General features: G+C 37.9%; 1 protein-coding gene across 5 annotated transcripts in view; it reads left to right on the top strand.

The window, feature by feature from the left end:
- LOC136867134 (cationic amino acid transporter 2) overlaps positions 1-15870 on the top strand; it is a 289680-nt gene that overhangs the window by 255111 nt on the left and 18699 nt on the right. For all 5 annotated transcript variants that reach the window (XM_068227031.1, XM_068227028.1, XM_068227029.1 and 2 more), the window contains one exon: positions 2538-2646. In XM_068227031.1, the coding sequence (XP_068083132.1) occupies positions 2538-2646 (109 nt within the window). The remainder of the gene's footprint in view (positions 1-2537; positions 2647-15870) is intronic.

Below are 15870 nucleotides of genomic sequence, written 5' to 3'. Positions count from 1 at the left end.
TTTTGACTACTAGCTTTCACAGCCTACTGTTGTATTCCAATATGCGAACTTTAATTCGTACATTAATTACGCAAATTCGCTTATGGGTGCAGTATATCTGAAAAACTAAAGATGTTCCATCCGACGCAGGTTCATGTCAGAGTGTAGATTTACGGCGTTATGCAATGTACCACATTATCGTTCCTTAGGTAGCCTTTGGGTCTCATACCGTGCAATTCCAGGGTATGGCCTCTTTTTTGCAATCGCATCTGGCGGAATTGAAAGGAAAGTACGGTAGGCTAATTCTTCAGTAGTTATATGAATTCACTGCCAATAAAATTGCATATAATACTACTCTAAAGTAGTTATAAATATTGCTGAATTACGTAGGTTAAGGTAAAGAGAATATGTACTGAAGTTTATTGTTGCCACCACCAAAGGCATCAACTGTACAATTTAGTCTTTACTATCAGAGTACAAGGTGTATAGGCGAAGTAAAAAGTCGAAAAGACTTTCTTTTCACGCTGGGGTAAAGCTGCAGTGAAGTTCTATTTCATTTTCTGCGGAATTAGTTGTACAAGGGATTTAGCTAAGTGCCCCCTATTTTAATTTCTGAAGTTTCTTGTTAGAGGAGATGCAAATAGACAGTCACTAACACACTATTTGCTACACCATTTTTTTCAATTTTCTTTACGTCACACCGACACAGATTGGTCTTATGGCATCTATGGGATAGGAAGGGCATAGGAGTGGGAAAGAAGTGGCCATGGCCTTTGTTACGGAGTTATCCGTGGAAGTCAGAGGTGAAAGAATGTGCGGGCTGGAATGGGTCTAACCACAAGTCCGAAAAATGAATTTAAAATTTAAATAAAGGTTATACTTTCAAAAGACAACAAGAGTTAACAAAAGTTTACATAGAATTTGAAAACTTAACAAGTCAATCAGGTACAAGACCAGAAAAGCAAGGATTTAGAGACAAATTAATGATCTGGGCTTCAAGCCCCACCTTTTACAATTTCTGAGCTCTCAGCTCACAACCACAAAATACCAAAGGGCAGAAAACCCCTAATTACATGGAGCTCTTGCTCCCGTTTAGTGATGTCAAGCCTCCTAGAGGTACCTTCCAACATACCAGAAAGAGCTGACTTGCTCACAATTTTACAACTCTATCAAAGACCACAACAAACTTTACTCCTAACTGCCCTCAAGGCACACTTACAGTGAAACAGGGGTATCTTGTACCCAACCTACAGGGCCTTCGCATGAAGAAAAAAAAACAACAGGTTAAGTTACTGGCCCCAAGTACGGAGAGGACTGGAGGCGTGAACTTGCACTCCTAAATACACATTTTAAAACCTAAGTGGCGCCAGGCCGATCGTACATTGGCTAATCCCAATCTATGGAGGTGACTAGTATACAAGATAAATTTAACACATTAAGAAGGAAGAGAAAAACGGTTATGAAAACATAGTCACCTCAAATTCAAAATGAAGAGGAGCTCGAGAGGGTAAAGCACTCTCTATCCCCGCTTTACAGTTAAAGAGATTGTAGTTTTACATAGAGTGAAAAAGGATTTACATTTTAAAGAGAGATGGGTCACATATTAAAGGTTTCGAACCCTCTCCGAGAGTTAAACTGCTGAGCTCGCAAGAAATACAGATGTTAAAAGGCCTTGTTGAAGAACTGCTGCCTGAAGAACGAGGCGCTTCGCGCCCCCTGCTACATATTCACACACTGAGAAAGATGTTATAAGAGTGGCCCGGAGACAAGAAAATCAGCAGTTTTTATACCCTCGTGGAAAATTCGAGACCTTTCAGGAATGAGTAGACACACGCACTCAATTTTTATTGGTTGACTAAGGATTACACATGGAAATTTGAAGAAGAAAGCTATGATTGGAAGAAATTTAATTACAGAAATTACTAATTGGCTAAATTCAAAACAGGCGGAAAGAAAACTTAATATTACCAACCCACCAATGACCGAACAAAATTTAGTAAAGACAAAACTTATGAATACAAAATTTCTTAAAGAGAGTTCATTCCATTGCACCAGAGTGTATTACCATAGTTTTTGGTAGAGACATCTGTTAGAGAATGTCCACACTTCTTGATCACTGAAAAACGAAAGCAAATCAAAACACACAGTGATCTCTTCCGATAAACAGCCGAGTTAGTTCAGTTGTTAAAGTTCCGGGTTTCTCCAGTAGATAATTTTCAATTGGCGCAAGATTTGAACTTGCGTCGTGGAGGTGTACCGCCCGGTACAGCCTTAATTAAGGTACAGCCCTAGAAGTTACCTGGTGTGAAAATGAAAACCATTGAAATAAATATTGAGGGCTGCCGATAGTGGGGTTCGAACCCACTATCTTCCGTATGCAAGCTCACACCTAATCGTACAGCCAACTCTCCCAGTCAATCTCTACTTCTTCTCATACCCGTTCATTAAGCAAAACCAATCTAAGTAGTCCATACAATGAACAATGAATGAGTGTTATGTCAACATTTGTGTTTTATGTTCCCTTACTCTGTACTATGACTTGTTTATGATAATTTCAGGTGCCACTAGTTCCTCTCATCCCTGCTCTGAGTATCATGATTAACGTCTACCTCATGCTCATGCTGGATGGCCATACCTGGATACGATTTGCTGCCTGGCTTTTAGTTGGTAAGTGCAAGACTACAGCGTGGCATTAAGGATAGCAGTTTCTTAGGTGAGGCTACTGTTGCCCGTAGAGAAGGTTCCGAAAAAAATAGTTCAAGTTAATATGCTTATAAGGCACAATATCGATCATATCAGGTTGCTCCGAACTTAACATATTTGAGGAGTGTTCTACACGTCATAAGAATACTTTCAGCTGGAACTGTAGTAAAACTACGGATTTTACTCCTTCCACTTATACGCACAAAACAATAATGCAGTTGTTAAATAATATTAACTAGCAATTTCCCGCTGGCTCCGCCCGCAATGTACAAAGTATGGTACTATTCGTTACTATCCTCACGGACGTATTTGCATACTGTCGAGTTAATGAAATAAAGCACATGATCTGCTGTGGTAATAGAATGTAATATTATGTCAACAAAACACTTGAAATTACATTACACAAAGAAATTGAATTAAACGTTCTTTGGAACAACACTACGCGCCGAACTGTTAAAAGAAATTTTCTCACGGAACTGGAGTGTGTATCGTAGAGATAGGGTAGCAATGGTGGGAGGGGGAGTATTCATTCTGGTGAAAGAAGAATTTGTAAGCTACGAAAAGAGAAGTAAGTATAAATAACCATCTAATCGATACTTTATTAATGCCTCAGGCAAAATTGAATAACATTAAAACTTACAGGACATGTTTCGACCACTTAGTGGTCCTCTTCAGCTGTATAAATAAAGAACTGAAAAGAAAAACATTATGACAATAAGCACAAATAAAAGTTCTTTGGAGACTCCTTTGATAAAGATGGAGGTCATCAGAATAGGTCATCTTGCCTCTCGTTCTTGTTTGGAAAAGTATCGATTAGGTGGTTATTTATACTTACTTCTTGATTAAACATCGATACGGTCATGAAATGGACAACTTGTAAGAGCTACGAAAAAGTTAAAGATGAGAAACATGAAATTCTAGGTTTAAGGCTCCTTTCTCAAGATAATAGGCTAATTGATGTCTTTGGAGTGTACAGACCGGGGAAGGGTAGTGCTGACACGGATTCAGAATTATTTGATAAGATAATCAGCTATGTGGGAAACGATATGGAAAGGAATGTGATTGTAGCGGCAGATCTTAATTTACCAAATGTCAATTGAGAAGGAAATGCGAACGACAGGAAGCATGACCAACAAATGGCAAATAAGCTAATAAAGGAAGGACAGCTGATTCAGAAAGTGACGGAACCAACAAGAGGGAAAAATATCCTGGACGTGGTGCTGATCAAACCATATGAGCTATATAGAGAAACCGAAGTAATAGATGGTATTAGTGATCACGAAGCTGTTTTTGTCGTAGTTAAAAATAAATGTGACAAAAAGGAAAAGTTTTAAAAGTAGGACTACTAGGCAGTACCATATGGCTGATAAAGCAGGCATGGGGCAGTTTTTTAAAAGTAATTATGATCGGTGGAAAACGGTAAATAAGAATGTAAACAGACTCTGGGATGGGTTTAAAGAAATTGTTGAGGAATGTAAAAACAGGTTTGTAACTTTAAAGGTGGTAAGAAATGGTAAAGACCAACCTTATTATAATAGAGAAATAAAGAGTCTAAGAAGGAGGTGCAAATTGGAAAGAAATAGAGTTAGAAATGGCTGTGGAAGTAAGGAAAAATTGAAGGAACTTACTAGGAAATTGAATCTAGCAAAGAAGGCAGCTAAGGATAACATGATGGCAAGCATAATTGGCAGTCATACACATTTTAGTGAAAAATGGAAAGATATGTATAGGTATTTTAAGGCAGAAACAGGTTCCAAGAAGTACATTCCAGGAATAATTAATGAGCAAGGAGAGTGTGTATGTGAGGATCTTCAAAAGGCAGAAGTATTCAGTCAGCAGTATGTAAAGATTGTTGGTTACAAGGAAAATGTCCAGATAGGGGAAGAGACTAAGGCCAAAGAAGTAATAAAATGTACATGTGATAACAATGATATTTACAATGAGATAAATAAATTTCAAAACTAGGAAAGCAGCTTGAAGATTTCTGGAGATATACTAAAGACAATGGGTTGGGATATAGTACCATATCTGAAGTACTTATTTGTTTATTGTTTGGTCAGAGGAGCTATACCAAATGAATGGAGAGTTACTATAGTAGCCCCTGTACATAAAGGAAAGGGTGATAGACATAAAGCTGAAAATTACAGGCCAGAAAGTCTGACATGCGTTGCGTGTAAGCTTTGGGAAGGCATTCTTTCTGATTACATTAGACATGTTTTCAAAATTAATAACTGGCTCGATAGAAGGCAATTCGGTTTTAGGAAATGCCATTCCACTGATGATCAGTTTGTAGGATTCCAGCAAGGCATAGCAGATATCTTGGATTCTGGAGGTCAAATGGACTGTATCGCGATTGACATGTCTAAAGCATTTGATAGGGTGGATCATGGGAGACTACTGGCAAAAATGAGTGCAATTGGACTAGACAAAATAGTGACTGAATGGGTTGCTGTATTTCTAGAAAATAGATCTCAGAGAATTAGAGTAGGCGAAGTTTTACCTGGCCCTGTAATAATTAAGAGGGTAATTCCTCAAGGCAGTATTACTGGACCTTTATGTTTTCTTATATGTATAAATCATATGAGTAAAGGAGTGGAATCAGAGGTAAGGGCTTTTTGCGGATGATGTCTTTCTCTATAAAGTAATAAATAAGTTACAGGATTGTGAGAAACTGCAAAATGACCTAGATAATCTTGTGAGATGGACAGTAGGCAATGGTATGATGATAAACGGGGTTAAAAGTCAGGTTGTGAGTTTCACAAATTTGAAAAGTCCTCTGATTTATAATTACTGCGGGGTGAAAGTTCCTTTTGGGGATCACTGTATGTATCTAGGTGTTAATATAAGGAAAGATCTTCATTGGGGTAATCACATAAATGGGACTGTAAATAAAGGATACAGATCTCTGCACATGGTTATGAGGATGTTATGGGGTTGTAGTAAGGATATAAAGGAGAGGGATTATAAGTCTCTGGTAAGACCCCAAACTAGAGTATGGTTCCAGTGTATGGGACGCTCACCAGGAATACCTGATTCAAGAACTGGAAAAAAATCCAAAGAAAAGCAGCTCGATTTGTTCTGGGTGATTTCCGACAAAAGAGTAGCGTTACAAAAATGTTGCAAAGTTTGGGCTTGGAAGAACTGGGAGAAAGGAGATGAGCTGCTCGACTGAGTGGTATGTTCCGAACTGTAAGCGGAGAAATGGCGTGGAAAGACATTAGTAGACGAATAAGTTTGAGTGGCGTCTTTAAAAGTAGGAAAGATCACAATATGAAGAAAAAGTTGGAATTCGGGGGACAAATTGGGGCAAATATTCATTTATAGGAAGGGGAGTTAGGGATTGGAATAACTTACCAAGGGAGATGTACAATAAATTCCCAATTTCTTTGCAATCATTTAAGAAAAGGCTAGGAAAACAAGAGATAGGGAATCTGCCACCTGTGCGACTGCCCTAAATGCAGATCAGTATTGATTGATTGATTGATTGATTGATTGACTGATTGATTGATTGATTGATTGATTGATTGATTGATTGATTGATTGATTGATTGATTGATTGATTGATTGAAGTCCTTCAAATATCGTCGTCATGGAAACAAATGTACTCATAACTTTTCTCAGAATTTATCAATTTAAGTAGTTATTACTTCAATAGAACGCGCTTGATCCACTGAGTGTTTTTATAATGAAACGAATCGCGTACCTCAATTACAACGAAAGATATGCTTGCTTCAATGAGAAAAGATGTTGAAGAAATGATACGTCAAATTGAATGTGCACTCATAACTTTCCTCAGAATCAACCAATTTGAATAGTTAAGAGCTGAAATGAAAGAGCTTGATCCACTGAGTGTTCTTAGGCCAAAACGAACTCCATACCTTAGTTAGAACCAAATATATGATTGCTTGAAAGGGACAAAGAATTGAAAGTCAAATAATTTGAGGAAGGTGGAATTTAAGCGGTTTATAGTACCTGATGACAAATCTGTGTATGAATACCTTTTAGTTAAAAAATGAAGGAAATCGACCGGATAGAATGGCCGGACTGACTGACTTATTTTTCATATTGTTTTTAATATATAGGTTGTATATTGGTGTAGACACCCATGGCTGTTGTTGATTAACAGGTGATAGAATTCATGTCCATGTCAGATCTCCTTCAGTAATCCTTTTCAAGGGGAAGTGAACGTTAGCAAAATGGACACCCGTACATCCACACTGTCAACCCGGCCTATTGTTCCCCAGTAAGTACACCATTCTTCAGTTTTAACTAACTTCATAGAAAAAAAATATGCCTCATCTTACATGGTGCTTCCATCAGATAAAATACTATTATTTTGGTTGAAGCCAGGGACGATGATCTTCTTGATATTTTTTGATATTTTCAAAGTTTTTGGAATCTTTAATTAATATTTTGAGGTAGATTTACTTTCCGAAACATAACTCAAGTCTTTTTATTGTGACAGACTGCGAAACATTAGTTTGCAAGGAGGGCGGCTTAACATCACTGTCACATTCGCTTGGCATGCTAAGGTTTTAATAACCGTTATTCTTTTCTTCACATCACTATTTTTCGTGTAGTCGCTGCTTGGTGACTCAATAATTACTGCTAATACTACTGTGGTATACAACTGAGTCTTCCTCACTTTCTATAAAGAAGACATTAGCGAATTCTTTACTCGTTTTTGAGATGTTACAGGATATCTTCATTATACGCATTCATTTCAAGCGCAAGATAATAATCATACTGTGCATTATAATCAACATCTACGGTACATTGGAAAATAGGTCTTTGGATGATAATAATAGTCTATGGCCTGAAGAATACGCTGGTGCTACCTGCGAACGCAATAATAAACTAAAACATCGAAAGCGAAATAAACCAATAGTAGGCCCAATTTGAATACTGATTATAGTTGCACCTCTCATTCCATTTGTATTAATGTGAAGCAGGTGATCTTTCTGCCCTTCATTGTAGAGGGATAGGGTGTATGTTAAAAAATTACGGGTGAGATTTCCGTGACAACGTCGTCCGACTCAAGTCTGACTTAACGGTGGAATGAAAGATACGTTAGCTAGTCAGTTTAAAACAATTTGTTGCCGATTATAACTATTGAGACGAATGGCATCCTAGTGGGCAAGTGTCAAGTCAATCACCTCAATATGCCTACTGATACTACATCACGTAAAAGCCACTGGGTGGAAATCCACAAAATTTTGTACGAACATTCTCAAATGTGGTCGTGGTGATTATAGATTTAGGAGGAAGTAAAACTGGGCAACTATCCTCTATCAACACCAATCAGAGGAAAAAATGGACGGGTGCTACACTTGGATAAATGAAAGTGTCGGTCAAATAAAGACAAGGGCCACGAAGGGTGTGAAAGTTAAAGAATTCCTAGGCCTCGGAAACCTGATAACGTCTGGGTCGGAAAAGAACAAGAGCCAACCAAGAGAGGTCAGACAGGACAGCTGATAGCTAGGAGCCCGGTACGAGTAAGTAGAAGCAATGCCAGGACTCAGCGAAGGGCCGAGAGATCACCAACCCACACTCGGGTGGCGGGTACTCTAGAATTTCCTTGAGAACCATTAGAAGTAGGAAGAAACATATACCGAGCTAGATTCGGTGATAGAACTCCACTTGTCCATTACCTTAACTTTAGTGGATAAATGTGCGTAAGTTCAGTTAATAGGCCTACCTACATATAAGTGGCCGCTATAAAAAAGTAGCGTAATGGTTAGTGTTACTAACTGCCGTCTTCGGAGGCATGGGTTCGATTCCCGGTACCTACTGCCAGAAAGTTAAGAATGGCAGGAGTGCTGCTATATGGTTGAAATGGTACCTCCATTATGGGTGTGCCTGAAAAGAGCTGCACCATTTCGGGATGAGGACACGAGTTTACTTTTACTTTACTTTAATGACCGCGTTGTCCAGTTTGAACCACTATAATGTTTTTTTTCATGTCCTATTTATGTGTACTGGATTTGCATTATTTGCGATCACCTCTTATTGTAGCATCATACCTGCTTTTGATTCAAGAAGTGGAATGCTACTCTGACTTGACTCAATCTATATATCTATATAAATAAAATTGTAGGGGGTCCGCTGTCTGAAATTTCTTTTGTTTTTCCAATTTTTCAGATATTTATCCGTTTTAGGTCAACTCAAGACCGAATCGGTGGTTTTTACGTTTCGTGTCTGTTTGTCTGTTCCACCATCACGTCGAAACGGCTGGATAGATCTCAACCAAACTTCATATTTAGAGTATACTCATCCCGGGGAAGGTTTCGATATGCATATCATTTTAAAATCTTTGAATACTCGGGGGGTTTATAGGAAAACCAGATTGGTTTTTCCACCATCACGTCGATACGGCTGGATAGATCACAACCAAACTTCATATCTAGAGTATACTTATCCCAGGAAAAGTTTCGATATGCATATTATTTTAAAATCGTTCAATAGACGGGGGGTTTATAGGAAAACCTGAATGGTTGTCCACCATCACGTCGAAACTGCTGGATAGATCTTACCCAAACTTCATATTTAGAGTACACTCATAACGGGGAAGGTTTCCATATGCATATTATTTTATAATCTTTGAATAGACAGGGGTTTATAGGAAAACCTAAATGGTTTTTCCACCATCACTTCGAAACGGCTGGTTAGATCTCACCAAACTTCATATTTAGAGTATTCTCATCTCGGGGAAGGTTTCGATATGCATATCATTTTAAAATCTTTGAATAGACGGGGCTGGTTTTCCTCCATTTTCTCTTATACTATTGATTTTCTGTAAACTTAGTTTACCGTACGTGAAACGTCTCTTCATTATAAACAACTTTCGTTATGTTCATAATTTATCTTACTCTTCACATGACGGAGAAATTTACTGTTTTCTGCGGGTGTCATGCTCTACATTGAGTGACCGACAGACCGACAACGAACCTACAGGTTACCATGGCAACGTCTCTGACTGCATGCCGGCAGGGAAGTAACGTATTGCCATTTTCCTCATCATGCTTTTAAATTCGTGGTTGTTCCTTGGGTAGAAGGCAAGAGAGGCGTCAATCGGCCTATCTGCGGGATATTGGCGGAATATCGTTGGATGTTATAACCGCCCTCGAATAGATTAAGTAATAACACCATTAGTCATCTTCTTATTATTTGTTTACCTAATAATCACTGGACCTAAATTTCTCCTCTGGTACCGCTTTATTATATCCATAACTCACACTAGCATAATTTATTCAGGGGCATTTGATTTTTCAATACATTAACTTGGCATTTACATATTTGTCGTTATCCGGCTGTCCTCACTTATAATCCATTTTCTATTACTTTTAACTTTTTTAACTGCATTATTTCTTCCTTAATTACGCCGTATGTACGCGAGTGCTAGAAACTACTGGATGTATTTCCACCAAGACTCATATTTAGAATACACCTGTCCTTGATAGGTTTTGGGGCAAATATTGTTTCTAAATCCCTGAACTGACTGGGGGTTTATACGAAACCGAAACAGTGATTTTGCACTTCCACAAAATATACACAACCAAACTTAATGGAAATCTACCTACCTTGGTAGAAATTAATTTCTAAACCTTCTTTCTCATGTGCATCATTTCGATACGAGAATTAATAAGGGAGATATCATTAACGGACCGTTTTTCTGTACAAGTTCCAACGGACTTGACTCACGAGCGGGTGCGTGTAAAGCGTATTCCTTACAACTTGAAAACTACTGAAGACATTCGAACCTAAATTTATATTTAGCATCCACCTGTCCAAAGGGAGGTTTTAAACGTAAATAACATTTCATGTTCCGGAATGGACTGGCGGTATATAGGAAACCGAAATGGTGATTTTACTCTTCCACAATATATACAGGACAAGACCAACCTGACTGGAAATCGACCAAACGTGATGGAATTCCACCTCTAAACCTTTTTTTTTTCGTGTGCATTTCTTCGTCAGGAGGATTAATAACGGAGGTATCATGAATGGTCACTTTTGCAGGTTAAGTCCAGCGGATATAACCCAAAAGGTGTTTTACATGGAGCAGATTCCTTATCTATATAAATCAAATCGTAAAGACTGTGTGCCTCTACACTGACTATTTTGGCAAAATTTTCGTACAGCTTTCCGTTTAAGGGGTAATAATGACCATCTCCATAATTTTTACTTTAGTTTCCTGAAAGTCCTAATTTTTACCCGCCTCGCCCAAAATCCACATTGCGGCATAATCTGCCAGAAGAAAAAGAAGATAATTGAAATTTGACAAAATTATACGTTTTAGCCTGTAACGAACGGACAACATCCAAGATCATTAAATTTTTCACTTCTTATCCCCGAAGAATATCGAAATATGCAGGCAATTTTAATGATGGTGCAGATCTTCGGAAATTCCCATCACATAACAGATTGCACAATCTCCGTTCAATTTGGAATGATCTACAACCTTGGTCTTATGACTTTTTGCCGTATCTGTATCCCTTTTACGTTTGATTTTTCTCTATTAATCGATGTTAACTCAATTTGGAATTTTCACATGCGTAATTCATACTTTCTATTACTTATATGAAATACAGAATCATCAAACTCTTCACGAAAATTGGCCCACCCAGTAGCCATATGTGAGCCAAATGCTATGTATGTAACTGTCACATAATTATCCGAAAAGTAATGTAATGTGAGATAATCTTACAAAAACGTTACCCTGTTCCACGTTTCTAACTCAGTATGACCCAAGAATAGATGACATATCATAGGACCAGCCATTTAGGCCACTAAATCCGGCGTGTCTTATGATATAATCCTTTGTCGATATGACGTACGTTTAGTAGCAGTTAATCTGTAAATGAAGGTCTTCAATATTGTAAACACGCATATACTTTCGTATGTCGATCTATATATATATTCACTGATGTCGATTTTTTGCGATCGAGAAAGGGTGGGTCTGCTATTGTAATCACTACTCCCCACACTTTGACTGGCAGTAGGAAAGGGTTCCTTCTCCAACTCCTGTGTAACTGACATTAGTAAAGAAGGCCTACAATTGTAATGAATAGTTCCCTTCACGATTTGACTTGCAGAAGGCAAGTGAGCATGCAGTTTTGTTTAAAACTACCCTAACGGATTGTGTTAGGCAGTAGGCAAGGGTCCCCGCCATTATAAAGGAATGTCCTCATCTAAAATGTGACTGGCATTAGGCATAGTGGCCTGCTATTTTGATGGAAACTCACCAACTTTGTGTGACTGGCAGTAAGCTGGCTGACAGTAGAAAAATGGGCCTGGCATTATAATGATAACTGCACAACTCAATTTCGAGTGACAGTAGGGTAATTGCCTACCATTATAATAGAAACTCCTCAACAGTAATCTGTCTGGAAGTAGGAAAGGGGGGGCTGCCATTTTAACGAAAACTCCCCAGATCGATTCTGTCCGCGTAGTAGGCAATGGGGCCGGCAATTATAATGTAAACTTCCCAGCTCGATTGTGAATGGCAGTAGGCAAGTGAGCCTGCCGTTATATCACAAATCCGTAACAAACACTTTACATTGGAAACAACGTATGGGGACCTCCCCATGCTCTTTCTCGGATAACGCTAAGAGACATGCAATTTTAAAACAATCTTATTTACTGCATGTACGCTATTTACTTCGATATTCGAATACAATGTAGAATACCGTAGCGAAGCACGGGTACATTCGCTAGTATAAAATAACTTGTCCTGACTGACTGACTGACTGACTGACTGACTGATTCATCATCGCCGAGCCAAAACTACTAGACATAAAGAAATGAAACTTTGGAGATACATTTATATTACGATGTAAGTGCTCGCTAAGAGAGGATTTTTGGATATTCCGTCGCTAAGGGGTTGAAAAAGGGGGGGTGAAATTTTAAAATGAGTGTTTCTATATCTCAAAACTTTAAAAGTTTACAGATGTAAAAATTGGTATTTAGAATCTTCTTCAAAAATAAGGAAACACGTATTTTTTTGTTTTCGAAAAATCTCAAAAGGAAGGGTGAAAAAGGGTGAAAAAGTGGTTGAATGCCTTTAATCATAATACCGGTACTTATATCTCAGAAACTGAAGATATTACAGACCCGAAAATTGGTACTTTTGATCTCTTTTAAAAATAACGAAACACGTATTTTTTGTTTTTGGAAAATCCAATTAATGGGGGGCGGGTGGAAAGGGGGTGATGTTTTAAAATGAGTGCATCTATATCTCAAAACTTTTAAAGTTTACAGATGTAAAAATCGGTATTTAGAATCTTCATTAAAAATAAAGAATCACGTATTTTTTGTTTTCGGAAAATCCCAATAGGAGGGGTGAAAAGGGGTGAAAAATTGGTTGAATGCCTTTAATGAGGATACTTATATCTCAGAAACTGAAGATATTACAGACCTGAAAATTGGTGTTTGGGATCTCCTTCAAAAATAAGGAAATACGTATTTTTTTGTTTTTGGAAAATCCAATTAATGGGGGGGGGTGAAAAGGGGGTGAATTTTTAAAATGAATGTATCTATATCTCAAAACGTTTAAAGTTTATAGATGTAAAATATGGTATTTAGAATCGCCTTTAAAAATAAAGAGACAGGCATTTTTTGTTTACGGAAAATCCCGATAGGAAGAGTGGAAAAGGGTGAAAAAGGGGTTGAATGCCTTTAATGAGGCTACTTATATTTCAGAACCTGAAGATATTACAGACCTGAAAATTGGTTTTGGGGATTCACTTTAAAAATAAGGAAACACGTTTTTTTTCTTTTTGGAAAATCCAAATAATGGGAGGTGAAAAGGGGGGTGAATGTTTAAAATGAGTGTGTCTATATCTTAAAACTTTAAAAGTTTACATGTGTAAAAATTGGTATTTAGAATCTCCTTTAAAAATAAAGGAACACGTATTTTTTCGTTTTTTGTAAATCCCAATAGGAGGGGTGTAAAAGGGTGAATATTGGGTTGAATGCCTTTAATGAGAATACATATATCTCAGAAACTGAATACATTACAGAACTGCAAATTTGTATATGGGATCTCTTTTAAAAATAAAGAAACGCGTATTCTCGGAAAATCCAATGAAAGGGGGGGGGGGTGCAAGAATTCAAAAATTAATTGACATAATTGTATGAATATACATACATCTAATAAGAACTAATTGTTACGAACGTGAAAATTGGTATTTTGATCTCCTTTAAAAACAAAGAAAAACGCGTTTTGTGGGGGGAAACCATCTTGGGGAGCGGGAGTGGAAAGGAGTTGAATTCCTTTCATGAGGACACATAAATCAAAAACTGAAGAAGTCAGAGTCATAAAGAAACAAGTATTTTTTGCCGGAAAATTCACTTAGGAAGGGGGGGGGGGGCGGAGAAGTGTGAAAGGAAGTGAAAAAAAAGTGAATTATTTTTATGGGGATACTCATATCTCAAAACTGAAGGTAATAGACGTGAACATTGGGTTTTGGAATCTCCTTTAAATATAAAGAAACACTCCTTTTAATGTTTTTTTTGGGGGGGGGGGTAAATAAACTTAACGGCGGTGGGGTGTAAAAGGAGGTGAAACCAATTGATTTTGCTGTTCATAATGTACTTATAAGGAGCCTCCGTTGCTCAGGCGGCAGCGCGCCGGCCTCTCACAGCTGGGTTCCGTGGTTCAAATCCCGGTCACACCATGTGACATTTGTGCTGGACAAAACGGAGGCGGGACAGGCTTTCTCCGGATACTTCGGTTTTCTCTGTCATCATTCATTCCAGCAACACTGTCCAATATTTCATTTCATTTGTCATTCATCGATCATTGCCTCCAGAGGAGTGCTCGGCAGCCGGCGCAATTCCTACTGTCGCCGCTAGATGGGGCTTTATTCATTCCATTCCTGACCCTGTCGAATGACTGGAAACAGGCTGTATATTTTCGATGTACTTATTCTGATCATAAACCGATCTTTTTTAATCTTTCCTGGGTTCGTTTTCAACAGCCATCTTTTCCTTCGGAGAACGTTGTTAGATTACAGTAGATTCTCCTGGCATATAAATAAAAATTTAAACACATTTCAAATAAACGATAGGAATGAGATTGATCATCCAATTGTTCACCTCTATAATGTCAATAATGCACCCAAGTATGTCATTCGTATCGCCAGAAATCGCGCACACTTGCCTACGCGCGACAATGGTGCTGGTCACATTCTCAACAATGACAATGGCAGCAGATGTAATTTACCGCCAAGTAGCGGTCTTGCATCTTGCTGTGGGGTCCAGAACATCTATAATAATAATAATAATAATAATAATAATAATAATAATAACAATAATAATAATAATAATAATAATAATAATAATAATAATAATAATAATAATAATAATAATGTTCTGGACCGTCGTCAAATGAGCGGACCGCGGTGGAAACGGGTCCTGGACGGGTAATGACTAAGAATGCAGTACCGCCATGGCACCCAAGACGACACCACGCCGGATCTCCTGAAGGATTTGATCCATATTAAAAATGCTTATAAGAAAAGATGTCAAAGATTTAGGGACCCAACTGACCGGGTGGAATACCTGGACCTAGCCCGGGAAGTACGAAATCGATTGCTGGAAAGAAAGATTGAAAAATGGGAGGAAACTTGCCGTAATCTATTAGAAAACGAGTCAGATCTCGAATTTTGGCGGATTCTCGCAGAAAACGATTCAGATCGCGAATTTCGGCTGATTATATATCTAAAACAACATTCAATTATAAATTTCAATATAATACCGTAGCGAAGCACGTGTATCTTGCTAGTCTATATATATAACAGAACTTGTCCTGCCTGACTGACTGACTGACTGACTGAATGATTCATCATCGCCGAGCCAAAACTACGCTACATAAAGACATGAAACTTTGGGGATACATTCATATTAAGATGTAGGTGCTCACTAAGAGAGCATGTTTGGATATTCCTTCGCTAAGGGGGTGAAAAGGGGGATGAAATTTTAATATGAGTGTATCTATATCTCAAAACTTTAAAAGTTTACAAATGTAAAAATTGGTATTTAGAATCTTCTTTAAAAATAAGGAAACACGTATTGTTTGTTTTCGGAAAATCCCAATAGGAGGGGTGAAAAAGGGTGGAAAATTGATAGAATATCTTTAATGAGGATGCTTATATCTCAGAAACTGAATATATTACAGACCTGAAA

The sequence above is a fragment of the Anabrus simplex genome, chromosome 3 (genome assembly GCF_040414725.1).
Source record: "Anabrus simplex isolate iqAnaSimp1 chromosome 3, ASM4041472v1, whole genome shotgun sequence".
Lineage (NCBI taxonomy): Eukaryota > Metazoa > Arthropoda > Insecta > Orthoptera > Tettigoniidae > Anabrus > Anabrus simplex.
This window is presented reverse-complemented; position numbering and strand designations above follow the sequence as displayed.